Source organism: Lissotriton vulgaris, chromosome 9 (genome assembly GCF_964263255.1).
Source record: "Lissotriton vulgaris chromosome 9, aLisVul1.2, whole genome shotgun sequence".
Classification (NCBI taxonomy): domain Eukaryota; kingdom Metazoa; phylum Chordata; class Amphibia; order Caudata; family Salamandridae; genus Lissotriton; species Lissotriton vulgaris.
In genome coordinates, this window is record NC_141697.1 from 826,832,590 (window position 1) to 826,854,010 (window position 21,421).

Below are 21,421 nucleotides of genomic sequence, written 5' to 3' on the forward strand. Positions count from 1 at the left end.
TTGACACATTTTTTAGTTTGCAAGGGATTCTGGATAGCAGTACCTGGTGAGAGCCAGTCAGGTTACCCCACCCTGGGTGTCTAGTTTTCAAAAATGTATAGGTTTGCTACGTTTCCCTAGGTGCCGGTAGAGCTAGGGTTCAAAATCTAGAGCTAGGCACTTTGCAAAAAAAGGGTCAGTTTTCACTGTGAAAATGTGGTGTGTCCAAGTTGCGTTTTGGGCCGTTTCCTGTCGCCGGCACTAGGCCTACGTACACAATTGAGGTACCATTTTTCTCGGAAGACTTTGGAGAATGCGGGGCTTGTAGAATTTTGTGGATCCATGCATATTCCAGAACTTTCCACCATAGGTTTGCTGGTTTCCCTACGTGCCAGCTGCGCTAGGGCCCAAAATCCGCAGGTAGGCACATTGCTAAAAAAAAATCGGAGCCTAGGGGGATTTCTGCCGCCCGAGGGAGGAATTGGGGGAGGGGGGTTCTTCCCAATATGCCCCCGAGGGGGGCAGAAAGACTGTTGCTATTATTTGTGGGGGTGGAGGCATTGGTATGACCATTTTGGGCAGCCTCCACCCCCATGCATAAAAAGCCTTCGTAAATCGCTGGCGCCTAATAGGCTTTCTACCCCCCAAGGGGGCAGATCAGGGGCCACTGCTCCCATCTGCCCTCCTGGGGGGCAGAAAGACTGGAATTTCTCTGGGGGTGGGATGGGGTGGCGTATTTTCATGCCCATTTTGGGCAGCCCCTACTCCTACACGAATAAAAGAAAAAAATCTGTGATTTCTAGTGGGCTTTCTGCTCCCTTGGGGATGCCAGATTGGGGGCTACAGCTCCCATCTGCCTCCGGGGGGGGCATAAAGACTGTCCTTTTTGTGTGGGGGGAATGGGGGCATTGGCATGCCCGTTTCGGGCAGGCCGCACCCTAAAAAAAATCCCTGGTGTTTAGTGGCCTTTCTGACCGTCCGGGGGGGCAGATTGGGAGCTGCAGCCCCCATCCCTCTGGGGCAGAAAGGATGTAATGGTGGCAGGGGTGGGGGCATTGGCATGCCCGTTTTGGCCAGCCTAAAACAAATTGTGCAAAATAAAATTCCTGGGATTTAGTGGGTTTTCTGCCCCCTGGGGGGGGGGGGCAGATTGAGGGTTACTGCCCCACCTGCACCCCAGGATGGGCAGAAAGGCTATAATGGTGGCAGGGGTGGGGGCATTGGCGTGCCCGTTTCGGGCAGCCCCCACCCTAAAATTGTTTTCAAAAAACGAATCCCTTGGCGTTAAGTGGACTTTCGGCCCCCCAGGGGGGGCAGATTGGGAAAGACTGTAATGATTATGGGCGCATGGGAATGCCCGTTTTGGGCAGCCCCCACCCTTATTTTTATATGTTAAAAAAATTCCTGGTGTCTAGTGGGCTTTTTTCCCCCGGGGGCAGATTGGAGGCTACTGCCCCAATCTGCTCCCCAGGGGGGGCAAAAAGACTAAATGTTGCCAAAATGAATTGGGGGAGCAAAGGTCCTTGCCCAAAGGGCCGCTCTACCCTCCCTGGTGTCTAGTGGGTGGATCCCTGCTTGGGCACCGCCTTCCAGTGGCGATCCCCAAGCAGGGATCCACTGGGGTATCATTGGAAAGGGGATATTCTCCCCTTTCCAATGATACCTCTCCCGCCTTTCTACGTGCTCAGGGGTCAAGATATCCCTCTGAGCATGTAGAAACTGAAACTGAAATGGGCCTAAAGGCTCGTTCCAGTTTCGGTTTCACTGAAATGACGTCAGCGCGACGTGCGCGACGATCATCATTTCAGGGAAACCGGGGGGTGGGGGGGCTTTGGGAGCTGGGGAAGCTCTTCTCCAGCTCCCGAGGCTCTTTTGGAGTAAAGGGAATCCCTCTGGTGCCCGCACCAGAGAGATTTCCGAGGCAATGTGTCATGACGGCCTAGAGCCGTCATGAGCACACACCTACCGTGTATCATGACGGGTCCAGGCCATCATGAGCACGGAAAGGGTTAAAACAGATAAGCTGGGTTGGCCCATTACAAAAGCCAACAGCAGGAGATTGTATCATTATAACCTGTACATCCCCAATGCTAGAGGGACAGTTGCTTAGCTGGGGGAACAATCCATTAATCCAGAGGCCACGAGTAGGGATTGACATTGTTCCGCTTGGGTTTTTTTTATAGGCACCTTGAATGCCCAGGCCCAAAAATTACGGTAATTAAATCACTTATTAAGAAGCCTTTTGCGAGACAGGAGTTCCCACTCACGGAACTGAGAAATAGATTCCAACCTTTGACTGACCTGGATTCTCTAGATTTACTAACCAGTGTAACTACCAACTCACAAAGGATATCTGAGGAACCTACTGCTATTCAGTCTGAAGAGTCTATTAAAACCAATACTAGTAATGAAATTGTACACTGCGGCCTAATAATTAAGTATTGCCATCAGTTTCAATAACCAGACCGTGAGAGAGTAAAAACCGCTATAGGATGTAGTGCCCAGGAGCCAATATTAGAAACCCAGGATTTGAAAATCTTGTCCTGGAACATTGCAGGCATAAAGTCCAAGTTAATTGACACTGAGTGGTGTAAGTTAGTGGATGACTTCCATCTATGTTTGTTCCAGGAAACCTGGGCGTTGAGCAGGTACACAGGGTGGGGTTTACTACTTTTATTGTAGAAGCCAGGTAGTCTTCAGTTGTCCGCCCAGCCGGTGGTTTACTAATCTGGGTTAGGAATACATTAGCATGTAAACTCAAGGTGCTGGAACTAGGTTCAGAGGAAATACTTGGGTTTTAACTGACTTTTTAGGCTATTGAAAATCTACAATCACTTTAGTAGTCCTCACAAGTTAACTGATACGATAATCACCTTAACAAATTATCTTGACTCAACTAAGGGGAATTACCAACTTATAGTTGCAGGTGACTTTAATATAACATTTGAACCGGTTGACTACATACAGGAGCTAATATACGATGGTGACAAAGCCAGAGGGGTTGAAAAGCTTCAGACTACACCTATTAAGAAGTGGACTAGGGTGCGGCAACAGGTTCTATTGTTCACCCTTACCAACGGGGTTCTATCCTGTAATGGTCGGACACAATCAGATATAGAAGCATGCCACACGTTTAAGAGGGGGAAGCTAAGTCCAGGATTGACCATATCTTGTTTGATCTTGATTTTTGGCCAAACGTCAATGATATGGTCGTACTAATTCGGGATGATAGCGACCATAATGCTCTGGAACTTACGTTGTCTGGCCTAGTACTCTTATATGGACAGTGTTGGCATAAGATTGCCTCTGTAATTACTTCCAACAATAAAAGAGTGAAATGACCACACATACTGACTGATCCAATTATTCTCCCAAAAATATACTCTGAGATAGAGCAGATTCCCCCGACATGAGCAACATTGCTGCTAGCGCAGATGACATTATGGTCACTTATCAGCAATTGACCTGTACACTAAAACCATTCTTTAATAAACAGTGCAACCAAAATTTGCTCACGCGTGCCCCATGGTACGATGAGGTTTGCAAGCAAGCTAAGGACGATATAATAATGGCTATAAAGGGAAAATCCTGTATAGATATTACAAATAGCAGGAAGCTGTATAAATCAGAACAAGATAAGGCAAAAAGGAATTGGGAGTCAGGAAATAGGCGCTCCCTCGTAGAAGCATCAAGGCAAAAGGAGAGCCAATTATTCAGGCATCTCCTGTCCAACGGGTCACCATAACAGAAAATGGAAACAGATTTCCATATCGAGCCCCATGTCTGGGAGGAGTATTTTAAGCATCTTTATGCAGGTAAATGGGTTGACCCTAATTTAGGCTCACAGCTGAATTATCTAGAACATACACTAACCAATGAGACTGCCATTACAATAGAGGAAACCATCACAGCTATTCATTCTCTACAGAGTGGGAAAGCCCCGGCTTTAGATAAGTTCCCAGGAGACATGTAAAGCAGAGCCTATAAAATATGGGGACCACTGCTACAAATGGTTTTTAATGTCATTTTGTGCGGTGGGGAAATCTCGGTGTCCTAGAGAGGCGCTGAAAATATCCCAATCCACAAAAAGGGGAGACAAAGGGTCTTCTGCAAACTATAGGCCCATTAGCCTTGTAGACGTCTCCCAAAAAATCTTTTGTAAAATTATCTTAACCCGGATCCAAAATTGGATTGAGGAGAATAACATTCTATCAAATCTGCACGCAGGATTTCGGGCTTCTACAAGCACTTGAGATCAACTCTTTAGATTTCTCCTGTTAATATGGAAGGAAGTGAACATTAGAAGAGGCCACTTGTATGTTGTGGACCTAAACACAGCTTTTTATTCAATAGAAAGTACTCAACTTTGGACAGCCCTATGAGATCTAGGACTCCTACCATACCTACTAAATATTTAGATTTGCCTACACCATGACACCTATGCAAAGGTCAGGTGGAATCTTGATAGAAGTCTTTCAAATGATATATCCGTTCGTAAGGGAGTACGCCAGGGCTGTGTTCTCGCCCCAACATTATTTACCCTGTACGTAAACAGAATAATAGGTGAGCTGTATGATTGTGGAGGTGGCCCCCCAAAATGAGCGGGTAGTCCTGTGCCCTCCTTGCTTTTTGCAGATGATACGTTACTAATTGCTATGACGCCAAAGCGGATTCAGAATGTACTGAACAAATTTGCCAAAGCCTGTAAGGACAGGGGACTGCAAATTAACTGTTGTAAGACAAAGTATATGATGTTTAACCCCTACAAATCCCCCCAGGGTAAACTGATGCTGGGTTTGCAAACCCTGGAGCAGGTTAAGGCATTTGACTACCTGGGAGTACGAATTAGTGATAGGCTGGTTTGGACTCCCCACATTGAAAAGAGTACTCTGTCCCTCCAGTATGCCGACAGTGCAATAGTCGGGAGGGCTAGGGCTTCTCCATATCAACCGCTCTCCCCAATTCTGGAACTTCATAGGGCCAGAGGTCTAGGAGCAGCCCTTTATGGGGCTGAGCTATGGGGGCTGGAGAATCTGAAGGACATGCAGCCAGATTCATCAAGCGAAATGCCCTCGCAAAAGAGCCATATTCTGAGAATCTGGCCCTTTGCGAGTGCAATTTTTGCATTTGGGCTTCATCATCCCAAATGCAAAAATCGCTAATAAAGAATTCGCAAATTTGCGAGGATTAGCATTTAAGGAATCTCTATTAGAGATTCCTTAAATGCTATTCATGAAACATTTAAAAATTGCGAATTCGCAATTTAGGAGCGCTATTTACCACGAAGTCAAACCTCGTGGTAAATAGCGAAAACTTAGAAAAATGCATTTAAATGCATTTTTCTAAGTTGCATGTTACACACACACATGTCCTTTGGACATGTGTGTGCACAACATCAGTGTAAATTCACATTTCAGGGGTGCTACAGGGTGTCCTTTGGACACCCCTGGCACCCTTGAAATTGCATCCTTATTTGCGATTAGCAAATTGCTAATCGCAAATAAGGATTGACACCCATTCATTCCTATGGGGCTTTAGGCCCATTGGAATGAATGGGGAGTTATTTCTCATTTGCGATTAGCAATTTGCTAATCGCAAATAAGGAGGATGTAGGAATCGCAATTTATTTTGCGATTTCTACATGAATCCCGATTTGCAAGTCCTTAATAGCGATTCCATAATAATTGCTATTAAGGACTCGCAAATCGGGACTTGATGAATCTAGCTGTTAGTCCTTGCTTAGAATAAATTTATAAGGGCGATTCTTAATTTACCCATGAACACAACCCTTTTGCCGTTAAGACTTGACCTTGGTCTTAAATCTATTAACAACTTTGCCATAATTAAAGCTCTCTTGTTCTGGGTAAGGATATGGACCAGTAACACACAGGTTCCGGTGAAGGAGGCCCTGGAAGAGCTACTGACCCCACAAAAACAACAGGCCGTGTTGTTCAATAAGATTAAGGAATGGTTTCTCAAACTAGGGCTGGGGCCCCTGTGGGAGGACCCGGAGTCAATAATGAAAAAAATGGTCCCTCTCCTCAAAAAAAAGGTTCTGGGAGTACATGGGCACACAACACATTGATGGAATTGCACTTGGCACTTTAACTTCTAGTTTTATTAATGTAAAAGGATGGTTTGGTTTTGAAATGTTTATGGATGATATCGAACCTCACCAGGCAAGAGCTCTGTAGATTCAATTTAGGGGGGTCATTAGGCCACCCCTGAGGTAGAGGGACCATCCGCATGGGCAGCGGCGGTCCCTTTATGCAAATTAGGATGTGACCGCCACCCTGGCGGTCACATCCCGTATCATTAACCTTGCGGCCGGCCGCCGCAAGGTTAAAAATGCATGTATTGCCTTTAATTACACAAAGCTGCAGCCACCGCGCGGTGCCTCCTGCTTTGTTCATGTAAATGCAGGGGGGTACCATAGGTACCCCCATGTGCACCCCCCACCTCCTGACACCCTGGGGGCCCGCAACGGGCCCCAAAACTGAAAAGACCTCATGCTTTTCCTCGGCGGAAAAGCCGCCGTGGAAAAGCATGTTTCCTGCCCCATCCTAATATGGCTGGCGGTGTCTGATAGACACCGCCACCATATTAGACCTTTTCCGCCACGGTTGGAAGGCGACCGCAGCGGAAAAGCGGCGGACGGTTTTCCCGTCCGCCGATGACCCCCCAGCCATCCTAATCTGGCGGGGGTCTTTGGAGGCACTGCTGCATTGATTCCGCATCCCCCGGGCCGGCGGTGGCTTCCGCCGGCCCGGAGGATGCGTATTCACCGCAATCCTAATCGGCCCCTAGGTACGGAGTTCTTCCACTTAATTCTAGGCGAAATACCTGGGAAAACGCATCTGTAACCTCTATGTGCCCGACCTGTCACTCCTTCCCTGAGACCCTTGATCATTTTGTCTCTTTTTGTCCCTCTTATGCTGACCTTCGGAAAAACTGGATAATTCCTGCCTGTCATTTATTATCTTTTACACGCCCTGATGATGCTTTACTCATTTTTTTTAAGTCAGATACCACAAGGTGGTTAGTATTTACAATCTCGAGATATCTGCTCTTTGCCTGGTGGAAGAGGTTCAAAATTATCAATAATGTCTCTGTGAATATAAAATGAATATGTATGCCACCTGGTTGTGGGGTCTCAAATCGGTCGTCGGGGAACAGAATTAAGAAACCTCACAAGCACAGATTTTGAAGAATGTGGAAATTGTTTATTTTTTAAAATTATTTTTGGTACTTTTGAAAAATGTAAATATTTCTAATGGCATGTGAGAGCTCGCTTTTTAAATCATTCTTTTATGATGTAATGAATTGTAATATTGTATTGCTTTTTATAGTTATGAATTTTTATGATGTAAATGATCATAGTATTGATCGAATACATAAATAAAATAAAACATCGAATCAACAATATTGGGGAACAGAATATTAAGGACAGAATATCAAAAATAAAATATCAAAAGTTAAGTAAGTCTAGAATTTCTACACCTAGCTCCACAATATGTACCTATGAGGCACATACTTCGTTAAGGTACGTCGTTGTGCAGTTAGAAATAGTAAATCTATACTTCTCTATATGCACTTACATTTCAATATTTAGTCTCTCCATATCCTCAATATTAGTATGCCATGATATTATGGTTGTTTATATTCAATTCTACAATCTGTGATTAATGTTGTAAAATGCAAACATTAGTATATGAATTGTGTTGCATATTCATTAAAATCTGCTACATATGCCAATTCTATAAAGCGAAGTTATATGATAAACATATGCAATTAATACTTAATATGACATGCGTTTATAAACTGGAAATATGCATAATTAATCAAGTGCAATTGGGGGCATGTCTAGGAAATGCAATGCAAGCCTTTCAATAGTAATTAAGGCAGTTGCAGGTACTTGGAGCGACCATTTCATAACATTTCAAATAACCCTTAGGAATAACTGTACATTAGAGCTGGGGGGAATTATCCTATCATCTAGTTACCCATAATGTACCATTTGTTCTCTCTGGGTTAACAATTTGACTCACTTCATTAATTTATGGGATAATGTACTTGCAAATGTACATCATAAAGATATTGCAAGTCCCTGGAGAGTTCTATGAACATAGTGCCCTTAGAAAGTCATGGAACTCTGAAGGGACGTGCACCATACTTAATGTACCCAGTGGAGGCTACATGATCCCACATAATTTATGTGTCCCAAAGCTGCTAGCCTTCTGGGAACAGCCACTCATTTTTCACTCAGAGGCGGTTCCCACTCAATCTTTAAAGATTATATCTGGCTCTATCATCATAGGCTGTGCCCGGATCTGTCCAATTAGGTAAGCCCGGCTTCATCCTCCATAGAATGCACACACTGTGTCTGGAAAGGATATTTCATATGTGGCCTCAGAAACAGCTTGGCGATGGTGCAAAATATTCTTACTTACCAATGGGGTCCCTTATGGTGTAGTTATCCATTGTTCTTGTTTTTTGTTTTGATTTGTTTTAATTTGATGTGATAGTGACTTGCAGGCTGATTACTTTTCTTATGATTGCTTATGCATTAAGTGATGAGTATAAGGGACCTTCTGATTTGTTAATGTATCTTTGGGCTTTGTGATGGTTTTATGCCCTAATAACTATTAATAATAGTATATGTACACTTTTTCATTGATTACAGGTTCTGGGATTTTTCAAGGGCATGAGCTTTCCTGTTCTAACGGTAGCTGTAAGTAACGCATTGATGTTTGGTTCCTACAGCAATGCTCTACTTCTTCTTCGCGGGCAGGAGCAGGGAGACTACAGGTCCTGCCAAAGCAAAACCCATGTGTTCATAGCAGGGTCCGTCTCTGGGCTAGTGCAAGTAAGTGTTTTTTTTCTATTTTTTTTTCATTCATTTCATGTATCTTTATTTTATCACTTGGATCATAAAAGATGTACATCATAGCTTAAAAAACATTCGTGAATAATATATATGCATAAAACGAAAGTTAAAAGAAACTCATTACAATTGTCATCTTACTGTACAGGTTCAAAGTGCTAGTGCAAGGTACAAATCCGACTGCAACATACTATGAACGTCACATTTCTAGTGATTGTTAAAAGCAATTACAGATCATTCCAATTTGGGCTAGTCCATGCAATAAGTAATTATGAGGCCTGTACCAAATCTGTATCAGAATTCAAAATGTAGCGAGTGCGCATATGCCTCATCGCAGTTAAAAATTTAGCTATCGCAAACACAGTTGGGGGTGATAAATCCGTCTTTAGTATTCTGTAGGCTGGGGTGCAATGCCTGAAACCTAAGTTTTTGAGAAGAGGAACAAGCCAATACTTTCTGGGTTTTTGATAAGCTTTACAGAAGAATGCAACGTGTATTTCATTTTCTAGCTGAGATGAACATGCGGGGCATTGCTTTCTATATTACCTTTTCATTTATTTGGCTTTGAGAGGAAATAGTAATCTGATGGTAATCTGATTGTTCGAGCATTGGACAGTGAGCAATTGGCTGTTTGCACAATGGAAGTATTGACCACAATGTCTTTTGCTATGCTGAAATCACACAAAAAACATTGAGAGTGTCAAGCTCAGTCCTGGAAATAGACTTACCCCCATGCTGGAAGGAGACGGATGTCAATAGGAACAATAATGTAACTTCTTAATAAAATTGAGGGCAGTACATCTCATGGACACTTGTGGGTTCCCTTGAAGTCAAAAAACAAATGTGAAAAACAGAATGAAAATTCTGTGAGTGAGGCTGGAAAGTAAAAGATTCATGTTCCAATCACCATCAGGGATAATTGCTCGGCCAAACAATTATCCATATTAGTAGTGTTGGTAGTCTACAATTAGGTTGGTTGGCGTATGGCCTTACTGCTTTGCAAAGAAAGCAAGGGATTACCACCTAAAGCTGCTTTTAGGCGTCGCTTGCAATAACAGCCTATTATATTCTTGAAATTTAATCTTGACATTGCTTCAAAGAAACATTGGGTTGCTGTTCGAAGACCTTCTTTGTATTTATCTAGGTTTCAGGCTTGGAGAGTACACATCACCTGCTTTGGACATTCTACTTTGGACACATATCTTCTCCCTTTGGAGATCCCATTGTGTATGCCTAAGATTTCTCTGGTGATCTGGTAAACACTGAGTGACACCTGGCCTTAAATTTGGCACCTACATGCTGTCATGGTCAACACTCAAGCCTTCTTTCTAGGAGTGCTAGGAACTGCTCCTTTTATCATTTTTTGTGGGCAATATCTCAAAGCTTGGGCCTCTTTGAGTCCAGTGGAGGAGCAATGCAGATTTCATGTGCTAATAATCTTCAGCAGATTAATGGGCACATTCTCAAGGATCTATCGCTGAGTTATCTGCACTTTATCGCAGCCAAAGTTGCGATACATTTATCTCCCCATTCACAAGCTGGTGCTAACAGCCCATATCACCAGTTTTCCTGCAATAGCAGCCACAAAAAAACATTGCCACAAATTTCCCCTGCAACTAACGCTAATGAGATGCAGAGTAGGCGTTCCCGAGCAAAAGCAGCAACAGCACCACTTCACAACATTCTCAACGACCAGCCAGATCGGCGATAAGATCACAAAACATGCGATAAGGTGCGTTAGCAGCAGAACACTAACACCTGCTCTTACCTCGTGTAAAGTTGGACGAAAACCGCCACCAGACAAGGGAGCACAGCCCAGAGCCACACATGAAGAACTATAGATGCCCAGGAGCCACTGAACATGCAGCCCGGAGCCCCAATAGGGCAACAACACCCACCCCCACCCCCCCAGGAAGCCCCCTGGGGCCCTACCCGGATATCCCCCCCCTTTAGACAAAGATATTGCACATCAACTCTACGAAACCATGAACCACACAATTCGCCTGTAGTCGCACAATCACAACACCTAACATACATGTGTGGTCAGAAAAAGTAGAATCATACATTCATGTCAGAATATCTAAATAATCAGTTTATTACAGTATAACCCCAAAACAACAATTCGGAAGAGTCATGTCACGTTTTCTCAGAACAGTCAGTAAGTCACAGCATGCAAGACAAAAACCTAGATAAGAAGGTGTGTCATGCACTCATCAAAGTACAGAGAGAGAGACAAAGAGAGAGAGAAAGAGGGCGGGAGAGGGGTAGAGAGAGAGAAAGAGAGAGGGAGAGAAAGAAAGAGAGGGAGATAGAGAGGGTGGGAGAAAGAGAGGGGAGAGGAGGAAGAAAGAGAGGGAGAGAGAGAGAGTGGGAGAGAGAGAGAGAGGGAGAGAGAAAGGGAGAGAGAGAGAGAATGAGCGAGAGTGCTGACACTACGGAACCAGGTCTCACTGCTCACCTGCTGTCTCCAACCACGTGCCGGTACACACTGCAGTCCCCCGGGTTCCTCATCTGAAACAGTTACCAGAGACATGAATGGCAGAGTCCATTCAGTAGCAAATGCCATCATCGCTTGCCCGCCCCTGCGGACCCAGGCTGATGCACCCCAGCCCCTCCCGCCGCCCAGCGGTGATTGCCCTCCCATGCGCAACAAGGCCTCACTGTTCACCACTTGCTGGTGGGAGCTCCAAGCCCACGGCCCGCAACCATGGCACCCTCCATATCATGCAGCCCGCACCACGGGCCACCAGGTCACACACTTGATTCTGGGTCTTGATTTTGCTATAGCAGAGACCATATCAGTGCACACGGCATCATCACAGGCTGCACACCTGCTCAGCTCTTGAGGTGCCACTAACTCTGTAAAACGCTAGGCGACGCCACGTGTCGGTAGGCCCGCACTGCCCGCTGTCTCAGGCCTAAACTGATGTCCAACAGGGCTCACACTAATCCTACCAGTCCGGACCGCCAGGATGGCGCATCATCGCAGGCTGCACACCCCCTCAGCACTTAAGGTGCCCCTACCTGAGTGCACCGAAAGGCAGTGTCCGGTGGTGGTGTGCCAGTGCCTGCCGCAGTGTATCTGGTGCCACCAATTCTGGGCACCGCAAGCCATGGACCCTTTATGATTGAGTCTCGTGGTGCGGACGCCATCATGTCACCCCCAGCACTGGGCAATGTGAGGTGGCAGGGCCCTATTTATTTTATTTTATTTATGTATTTGTATCGCGCCTGAATCAGCCCCGAAGGGGTATCTCCGCGCGTAGCTTCTGGTAAGGTATTATGAAACAGCCTGGGACATGAGACTGCGCAGATAACAGGAGAAATTATTGATCTTGTGTGAAGAGGTATGTTTTTAATTTCTTTCTGAAGGAGAGGAGATTAGGGGTGTGTCTCAGCTGTGGAGGCAGAGAGTTCCATAACATGGGGCCTTTAAGTGAGAGGGCCCGTCCTCCCTGTCTTGCTCTCGTCACTCTGGGCACCTGCAGCAACATAGTGCTGCTGGAACGCAGGACACGTCCCGGTGAGTAATGGACGAATATGTCTCTTAGGTATTTAGGGCCAGACCCATAAATACACTTATGCATTATACAGCATACTTTAAAGTTGACACGTTGTCTCACCGGGAGCCAGTGAAGGTGAGAGAGGAGTGGGCGTGAAGGAGTTCGGGGAAAAGCATTCAAGATGAGTCTAGCTGCGGTATTTTGTACTACCTACAGTCTGCCCAGTTGTTCTTGATTGGCAGAAATGAGGAGTCCATTGCAGTAGTCTATCCGACCGATGACCAATGCTTGTACCAACGTCTTCCTGTGGATGTCAGGCAGGAAGGGGAAAATGCGTCGTAATAGCCCAATTACTCGGAAACAAGTTCCAGTAACTTGATTGACATGATCTTTTAATATCAGTGCTTGGTCTAGGCGCATTCCCAGGTTTTTGACAATCTGTTTTGGTACGGGGACAGGTCCCAGCTCAAGTGGCCACCAGTCGGGGGACCATAGCAGGGTGGCCCCTCCAAACAACATGACTTCAGTTTTGGTCACATTGCATTGGAGGAAGTTCTGGGCCATCCAATCTGCCACGGCTCTCATACCATTTTGAAAAGATTGTATAACTGTCGGTGTGAGGGTTTGGAAGGGATACAGCAACTGCGTGTCATCAGCGTAGGAGATTGGGGAGAACCCGTGAGATCTTATAATGTCCGCCAAGGGGGCCACGTACACGTTAAATAGCGTGGGGCTTAAACATGAGCCCTGTGGCACTCCCTTGGTGAGCTCCCTACAGATGGATTTGTGGGAGCCTAATTTGACACCTTGTTGACGGTCCGCAAGAAAGCTTTCTAGCCATGCCATGGCGGTCCCTCTTATTCCCACCTCCCTCAAGCGGCCGAGAAGAATTTTATGCGACACCGTGTCGAAGGCAGCGGATAAATCCAATAGCACCAGAATCACTGAGCTCCCCCCGTCAAGTGACATCCTGATGTTATCAGTCACTGACAGGAGAGCTGATTCTGTGCTATGGTTTGGCCTAAAGCCAGATTGAGAGTGGTCTAGGCCGCCCGCTGCCTCGATGTAATTGGACAGGTGCGCATTGACGTGTTTCTCGGCAAGCTTACTAAGATAGGGTAGGAGGGAGATGGGCCGGAGGTTGGAAAGCTCCGTCCAGGGGAGAGCAGCATTCTTACGGATGGGGTTCACCACCGCTCTCTTCCACTCAGTTGGCACGTGTCCCTTCTTTAAGGACTGGTTGATTACGTCTTGAATGTGAGGGCCCAACAAAGTACTCAGGGGGACTAAGGTTTTGGCAGGAATAAGGTCCTCCGGAGACCCAGATTTTACGTGGGTCATTAATATTTGAAGCTCTCTGCTATTAATAGGGGGAAAGGTGGTCAGTGAGAAATTTGTATTCTCAGTGGGGAGAGGAGTATTCAGGGTGCCTTTTTTTGTTTGGGACGCTAGGATCTTACCGTAAATGGAGTCAATTTTGTTTTCAAAATATAAGGAGACTTCCTCACACAGACTTTGTGAGAAGTCATCCGGGCTTACACAGGCCATAGGCTTGACAAATGTCTCAAGAATCCTATATAGCTCTTTAGGCGAATTGCCAGCTTCCGTAAGTTGTTGGGCTATGCTATTTTTACGAGCGGCTTTAACATGTTTATAATAGTTTGTTTGTGCTACACGGTGGGCCTTCCTGTTTTCCTCCGAGTGGATTTTTCTCCACCTCTTCTCTATCCTCCTACATTCTTGCTTCTCTCTCCATTCTAAGAGCCTCTGTGTACCATTTTTCCTGTTTAGCCACTCATGCATAAATGATAACCACACGGAGACACCCAGTTACAGAGTGGAAATGGTATCCAGCACATGCGCCAGTCCCTTTTTATTGACAGGGTCACATGTCCTGTGATGGCTGTGCCGGATGGGTGTGGTGTGGGTGTAAACCAGCCATGAGGGAGTGGCTGTGGCATGCTGACAACTAGACCTGTGAGCAGCAGCTCCCTACAGGGAAGACCTGGGACATGTAGCATTGTGATCCCCCCCTGTGAGCGTAAGCGGAGGGGGCTGGCCTGGTGTATGCCAGTCCAGTGTAAGGGTGTGAACAATGACCCTGGGCTCGGAGTGTGGTTCTGTCCTGGCCTGGACAAGGAAGTAACTAATGCAAGTGTTTCTGTTGTTCTGTCAGCGCCACCCGGACCGCAATCGGCAATGTGTCACCCTGTGACCCAGGTCCCACAACATGAGCAACATGGACGTTAGGGGGAATTATTGACCCTACATTCATCCATACCTCCACACTTGCAAGATCATAGACATGACACATCGGTGTGAAAATGAATGGTTAATGCACATTCAGTGGAGTGTTGTAGCTGGAGCAGTAAACAGGACCATGCAAACCCCACATTACATTATTGGCCCGTGGAGGGCCAGCCAGAGTCCTTCAGGGAATGACAAGTATATCAGAAGAGAAGTTCAGTCCGCAGTCTGATAGCTGTGTCATTGGTGACCAAACGGAATATGGTAGTCCATGTCGAGATCCATGGTGAGTGCTGCAAAGTGCATTGGGGACAGTGGAAGGTGATGATTCAGAGGGCAGAACTAAGCAGAAAAAGGCTTTATGGCGGAGATGTATGCTATTGCCTCCTTCTGACCACGGAGACAGATTCCTCCGCATCTTCGTCCTCTGCTGTTGCATGTGCCTGCATGTGGGTGGTGGAGTTCTGTATCCAGCACTGTGTGAAAGTGATACCTCAGGTATCACTGAGGTATTGGAGGTGGAATGTCTGCCGCACTGTGCGGTACTGACACATCAGGGGCATGTGGGGAGGAGTAGGAACAGGAGAGCCCATCCGCCGCAGAACGAACCCGGACTTCCTGCTTGCCACCGAAAACGAACCCGGAAGTATGCAACAGCGCTCTAGCCTTCGACCGGCTGAAAGGGGAGGAGTCGCGTCATCAGGCGGAAGTGAATGGAGCTGAGGCGAGGATAAGAGGCATAGGCGGAGAACGGACGGTGTGCGGTGACAGCGAGGAGAAAGCACAGCACCCGGAGGAGGAGGACCAAAGAGTGGAGAGCGAGAGGAGAGTGGAGGAGGAGGACGGAAGAGTGGAGAGCGAGAGGTGAGCGCAGGAGGAGGACTAAAGAGTCGAGAGCGAGAGGAGAGCGGAGGAGGACTGAAGAGTGGAGAGCGAGAGGAGAGCGGAGGAGGACCTCAGAGCAGAGAGCGGAGAGAACAACGTGGAGAGACAACGCGGCGTTCTGTATACTGATTTCAAACCCGGAGGGCTGAAGGAGGGAGAAGACGCCACGGGTCCCTACACTGCGGTCTGAGAGGCGGGCCATAGCCCAAGGCAAGTACCGTTACAGGGGGCATTCTGGTGGGGCGTGTGGGGAGGGGGGAGGTAGAGCTCCTGAGGGAGGTGGGAGGTCAGGCACGTTCGGAGATGATACCCAATAAGAAGCCCTGCACCCTGAAATCCCTCTTTCATTTAGTTTTTCACACACCTTGGTGATGGTAGCAGAGTGAGTTTAGTACAGTTTGTAACCCCGGTTTTCTTTTCCCTTCTGAGGCTCAGAGACCCCAGGGACGCCAAAAGGAGCCAGACGGAGGTCTACCAAGAAGTTTGCATTCCTAAATAATAATAATAATAATAATAATACTGGATTTTATATAGCGCGAACAGCTACCTCACACGGAGGTTTCCCAGCGCTAGTAGAACACAAATGACCTGGGCTAAAGAGTAGGAAAGCTAGCGTGGCTGGGTGAATAGCCAGGTCTTAAGTAATTTCTTAAAGCAGGGTTCAGAAGGGGCCTGTTGGATTGCTTGAGGCAGTGAGTTCCACAGAGCGGGGACGTTTGCTGAAAAGGTCCGACCGCCTAGTCGGGCCTTTTTTGCGTGCGGGACGGCCAGCTGGACACGGTCGTTGGACCGTAGTGCGCGACTTTGGAGATATCTTGGGAGGCGATTTTTCAGGTATTGTGGGCAGGAGCCATGCAGAGATCTGAACGCCAGCATCAGAGCTTTGAATTTTATTCTGTTGGCTACTGGCAGCCAGTGCAGGGTTCGGAGATGCGGAGAGACTGACTGCTTGAATGGGATTCGCAGTAGTAGTCTCGCAGCCGCATTTTGAACTACCTGAAGCTTGTGAGTCAGGTATTTTGGAAGGCCAAGGTATAAACCATTGGCATAATCCAGTCGGGAGGTGACAGTCGCGTGGACAACCGTTTTTCTGCAGCTCTCTGGTAGGAGTCTTAGGATTTATCGGAGGTTTCTCAGCTTGCTCAGGCAGCATCCGGCGACTTGTTGGATATGGGATGAGAAGGACATGTTATCATCCCATCTCACACCAAGATTTTTTGCCGAGTGACTGGGTGAAGGGGGGGGGCCCATCTCTGTTGGCCACCAGAATCAGGGGGGGGGGAGGGACCTTGCTGAAGAAGATGACTTCGGTTTTATTGGCATTAAGTTTTAATTTATTAGTGTTCATCCAGTGTGCTATATCCTGGAGACAGCCTTTGAAATTAGAGAAAGACTCCTGCGTCATCTCAGAGTAAGGAAATACCAACTGGGTGTCGTCGGCATATGAGATTGCCTTGACGCCCCAGTTGGCAATAAGCGTAAAGAGAGGAGCCAGGTAGATGTTGAACAAAAGGGGGCTGAGGGCCGACCCCTGCGGGACTCCACAGCTGAGGGTTTTAGATGTAGAAGAAGTCGTTCCAAGTGCCACCTTCTGCGTTCTCTGAGATAGGTAGGAGTTTATCCACCCCATCGCTCTGTCCTGAATACCTATCTCAGCCAGCCGGCTGAGTAGTCTGGCGTGGTCCACCGTATCGAAGCCGGCCGACAGATCCAGGAGTACCAGCATTGCTGAGTTTCCTGCATCCATCGACCACCTCACAGATTCAGCGACTTCAATGAGCGCTTTTTCTGTGCTAAAGCCGGGGCGGAAGCCAGATTGAGTTTCATGCAAAATGTTGTTGGTTTCTACAAATTTGCTGAGTTGGCGCTGAATAACTTTTTCCAGCATTTTTCCCGGGGCAGCTAGTAGGGATATTGGGCGGAGATTCGTAAGGTCATCTGGGTCCCCATTAGGTTTTTTCTTTAGGGGTAGGAGAGTAGAGTGCTTCCAGATGTCCGGGAATATGCCCGACATGAGGGAGGAGTTCCAGATACCTTGAAGTGTGGGGGCGACCGAGTCCGCTATGGCACTCCATAGTTTAGCTGGGCAGGGGTCGTCAGGGGAGCCGGATTTGCAGCGGATAAGTTCCTGCCTTACCTCAGTCAGGGGGATATGCATGAACTGGGTGAGGATCTCGTCTGGCCCACCATTATTCGCTCGGTCCTGCTTCACAGTTTTTAATATTGGACCAAAGGAGTCATATACTTTCTTAATTTTTTGGTCGAAAAACTCTGAAATTTGTTCGCATAGCGTAACTGTGGGTACAACCTCTCTTTCAATGCATTTTGGTTTGAAGAACGATTGTACCACTTTGAAGACCTGTTTGCTAGATTGTTCTGCCTGAAGAATCGAGTCCGCATAAAAACGCTTTTTACTTTTTCTGATAACTTTCCGGAATTTTTTGGAAGCTTCTTTATACCTAGCTTTTTCTTCCAGACCATAGCTTGCTCTCCAGAGTCTCTCCAGTTTTTTACAGGCTGCTTTCTCATTCCTGAGTTCTTGTGAGAACCAGGGAGCAGAGGGGGAGTCTCTTTTAGATAGAGCCCAAGAAGCTGGAGCAATGGAGGAAACCATCTTTCCGATCCATTCATTAAGTAGTTGAGCATCCGTGTTGGCATTATTTGTCAAGGATGGGGAGGTTTGCGCTAGGACAGGGCACATAGTATCGGGGGTCAGTTTTTTCCATTGCCTCTTCAGGTAGTAGCTTTTACTTGCAGCAGGGATGTTATTCACAATGTTCAGTGAAAAAGGGACGAGTAGGTGGTCTGACCATGTGAGAGGGAGAGGAGTCTCAGAGAGCACATTCTTGATAGTAGAAAAGATGAGATCAATAGTGTGGCCCCCCGTGTGTGTAAAGACCCTGATTCAAACATTGACAATTACCACAATAAACATCCCTAAGAGTACATTGGCGTGGTCTTGTGTTCCATACCCATCTAACCCCTGACAGGCTGGATATGTGGATGGAGTGGTAGCAGCAGCATGCATCAGTGCCAGGCTTTGTGGCTTCAATGCCATGAGGATGGGCGTTAGGGCATTAAGGGACCCAGCTACCTTTCGCTGTTGTGCAGCCATGGCAGCCGCTCTTTCCACCAGAGTCCACTCCATGTTCTCCATGAGCCTCCACATGAATCCCAACTCCCGGGTGAGCACGCTGGAGCCACTCTGACTAGACAGTCGTTCTTGTCTCAAAGTCAGGACTCTGGCAATGTCAGCCATGGTTTGTTGGAAAGCATGGAGAGGACTGTGGGTGTCCATTAGGGACTGTGAGTGGTCCCTGATGGAACTTAGACACCCACGTATGGCATCTAGTTTGTCTGCAATGCGGTTGAACCCCACCTGCACCTGTTCAGCCAGCTTCTCCTGGCACCCCGTCACACAGCATTGGAAGGCCATGTGGTTGTCGTGGGGGTCCTGGGAGGCAGCTGTGGCGGTGTGTTCTGTGCAAGGGGTGGGTTCTGCCTGTAGCAGCTGGGCTGCCCTTCTCCTGGAAGTGGGCTGCGGAGGCTCTCCACTAGCTATTGGAGGACGTCAGAGTCAAAGGTGTGGTGGTCCTCCTCGTCATCGGAGAAGAGAGGTTCGGGCTGCTCTGCAAGAGGTGTTGGATTTCCCCCTGCAATGTGAAGGGGAAATGCAGTTTAACATTGTGTTCAGATGTGTGTTGCCGCATTGTACAAGTTTACATTCAGATGGCATGACAGTGTACATTATGAGTGTTTGGGGTGAGCTGCCTATTTGATGCGGGACAGTAGGCATTTCAACAACATCACGGATGTGTGTTTGTACTTGTACATCCTCAGCTCACATTTTCCTGCTATGCCAAATGTTATTGGCCAGTTTCTGCACACAAGGAGCACCAGTTGTGTCCTCTGTTCTGTTGTGGAGGTGTTGCGGTTTGTATCACATTGTTGTCAATGTTGAAGTGCTCTGCATGTTATGTGTGTGTGCTGCATTTTGGCAGAGTCGCCCCTTCAGCTCTGATTTTGCTGCCCCTTATCCCTTTAATGCGGTGTGCCTTTGACTGCTGTGCTTATACAGTGCTGGGATGTTGCAGACTTGGGTACATCAGGCTCTTGGTGGGAGGTGGGAGTCTGGGGCATGGCTTTTCCGCAGATGTGTTGTTGACGTCAGGGGTTGCTTGTGCACGTGGATGTATCAGACTGTGACCTGCTCCTTTACAGATGTGGTCCACACTCAGCACCCTCAGTGCCGTGGTGTACAACATTTCATGATATATTGACTTCAGCCATGCTTTTTTTCATGCAGTGTCACTGCATTGTCAGTGTTGCTCACAGTCACGCCGCTTTGATGGGTTTCACACATGTGCATGGGTTGGTTGTGAAATTAGTGATGTGTGGGCGGGCCCCCTCTGGGCACATAGTCGACGGGGCCTACTTGCTATTTCTAGGTGTGCTGCAGTGTGCCAAGGGGATCAGAGACATGCTCCAGGTCATTGTGGGTGTGCACTGTTCTCTACTTAGTTGTGCATGAAAGAATCAAACAGGAGGAGGCATCGCCATCATCCATAAGAACACCATCAAAATCACGACCAGCTCCCTTGATAATCTTGCAACCGCCGAACATCTCCACTTTTAGATCCACACCGACCCTAGGACCACACTTAGAGGCACCCTCATCTACAGGCCTCCAGGTACCCGCAGTCAATTCAGCGATGACATCACCGACTTCGTCAGCCCACATGCCCTCGCCTCCGAGAACTACATTCTTTTAGGAGACTTCAACTACCACCTTGAAAACAAACACGACAGCAACACCACCACCCTTCTGGACAACCTGGCCAATCTCGGACTCAAACAACTTGTTGACACCCCCACCCACGTAGCCGGACACACGCTCGACCCTATCTTCACCTCCTGCAAGCACATCTCCTTCGATCGCACCACAGCTCTCCACTGGACGGACCACAGCTGTGTTCACTTCAGCTACAAAACCACCCTGACCCACAACCGCCCACAACCTATTCCTCGGAGAAACTGGAACAAAATCACCTCCGACCAACTCCTCACATCACTCAACCAAAACCCTCCCACCCTCTCATTGGACCCAAACCAAGAGGCCACCAATCTCAAGCAATGGATCACCCACAGTGCTGACGAATTAGCACCCCTGAAAAAACACCAGATCAAATCAGCCAGCAAAAAGGCTCCCTGGTTCGATGATGACCTTAAAAAATCCAAGAAGCTATGCCGCGCCCTGGAGAAAACATGGAGAAAAAACGCAACGACCGACAACATGTCCACCCTCAAGGCAGCCACCCGCAAACACCACCAACTGATTCGATCCACCAAGAAATCAGCATTCAAGGATCGTCTCGACAACAACACTCATAACAGCAAGGAACTTTTCAACATCGTCAAAGAATTCACCAACCCCACCGCAGCATCTAACGACATCACTCCTTCCCAAGACCTCTGCGATGCGTTATCCTCCTTCTTCTACAACAAAATTGCCGACATCCACAACAGCTTCGAGAATACTCCCAGCGTTAAACCCTCCCCACCCCCCTCAGATCCTACTCCGCCAACTAACAACCTTACCGCCTGGAACCCAATCACCACTGAAGACACCATCCGCCTAATGAACTCTATCGACTCTGGCTCGCCAACTGACCCCTGCCCCCACCACATCTTCAACAAAACGGACTCCATCATCGCACCCCATCTCCGTGATGTCATCAACTGCTCGTTCAACTCTGCCACCTTTCCAGAAAGCTGGAAACACGCTGAACTCAGCGCCCTTCTGAAGAAACCCACAGCAGACCCCTCTGAACTTAAAAACTACCGACCCAGATCCCTCCTCCCATTCCCGGCCAAAGTCATCGAGAAAGCCGTCAACAACCAGCTCGCCGCCTTCCTTGAATCC

At 47.5% G+C, this 21,421-nt stretch overlaps 1 protein-coding gene across 1 annotated transcript in view; it reads left to right on the forward strand.

The window, feature by feature from the left end:
* SLC25A45 (solute carrier family 25 member 45) overlaps positions 1 to 21,421 on the forward strand; it is a 256,040-nt gene that overhangs the window by 128,717 nt on the left and 105,902 nt on the right. Inside the window, exon 5 of the mRNA XM_086936773.1 lies at positions 8,663 to 8,845. Within this exon, the coding sequence (XP_086792899.1) occupies positions 8,663 to 8,845 (183 nt within the window). The remainder of the gene's footprint in view (positions 1 to 8,662; positions 8,846 to 21,421) is intronic.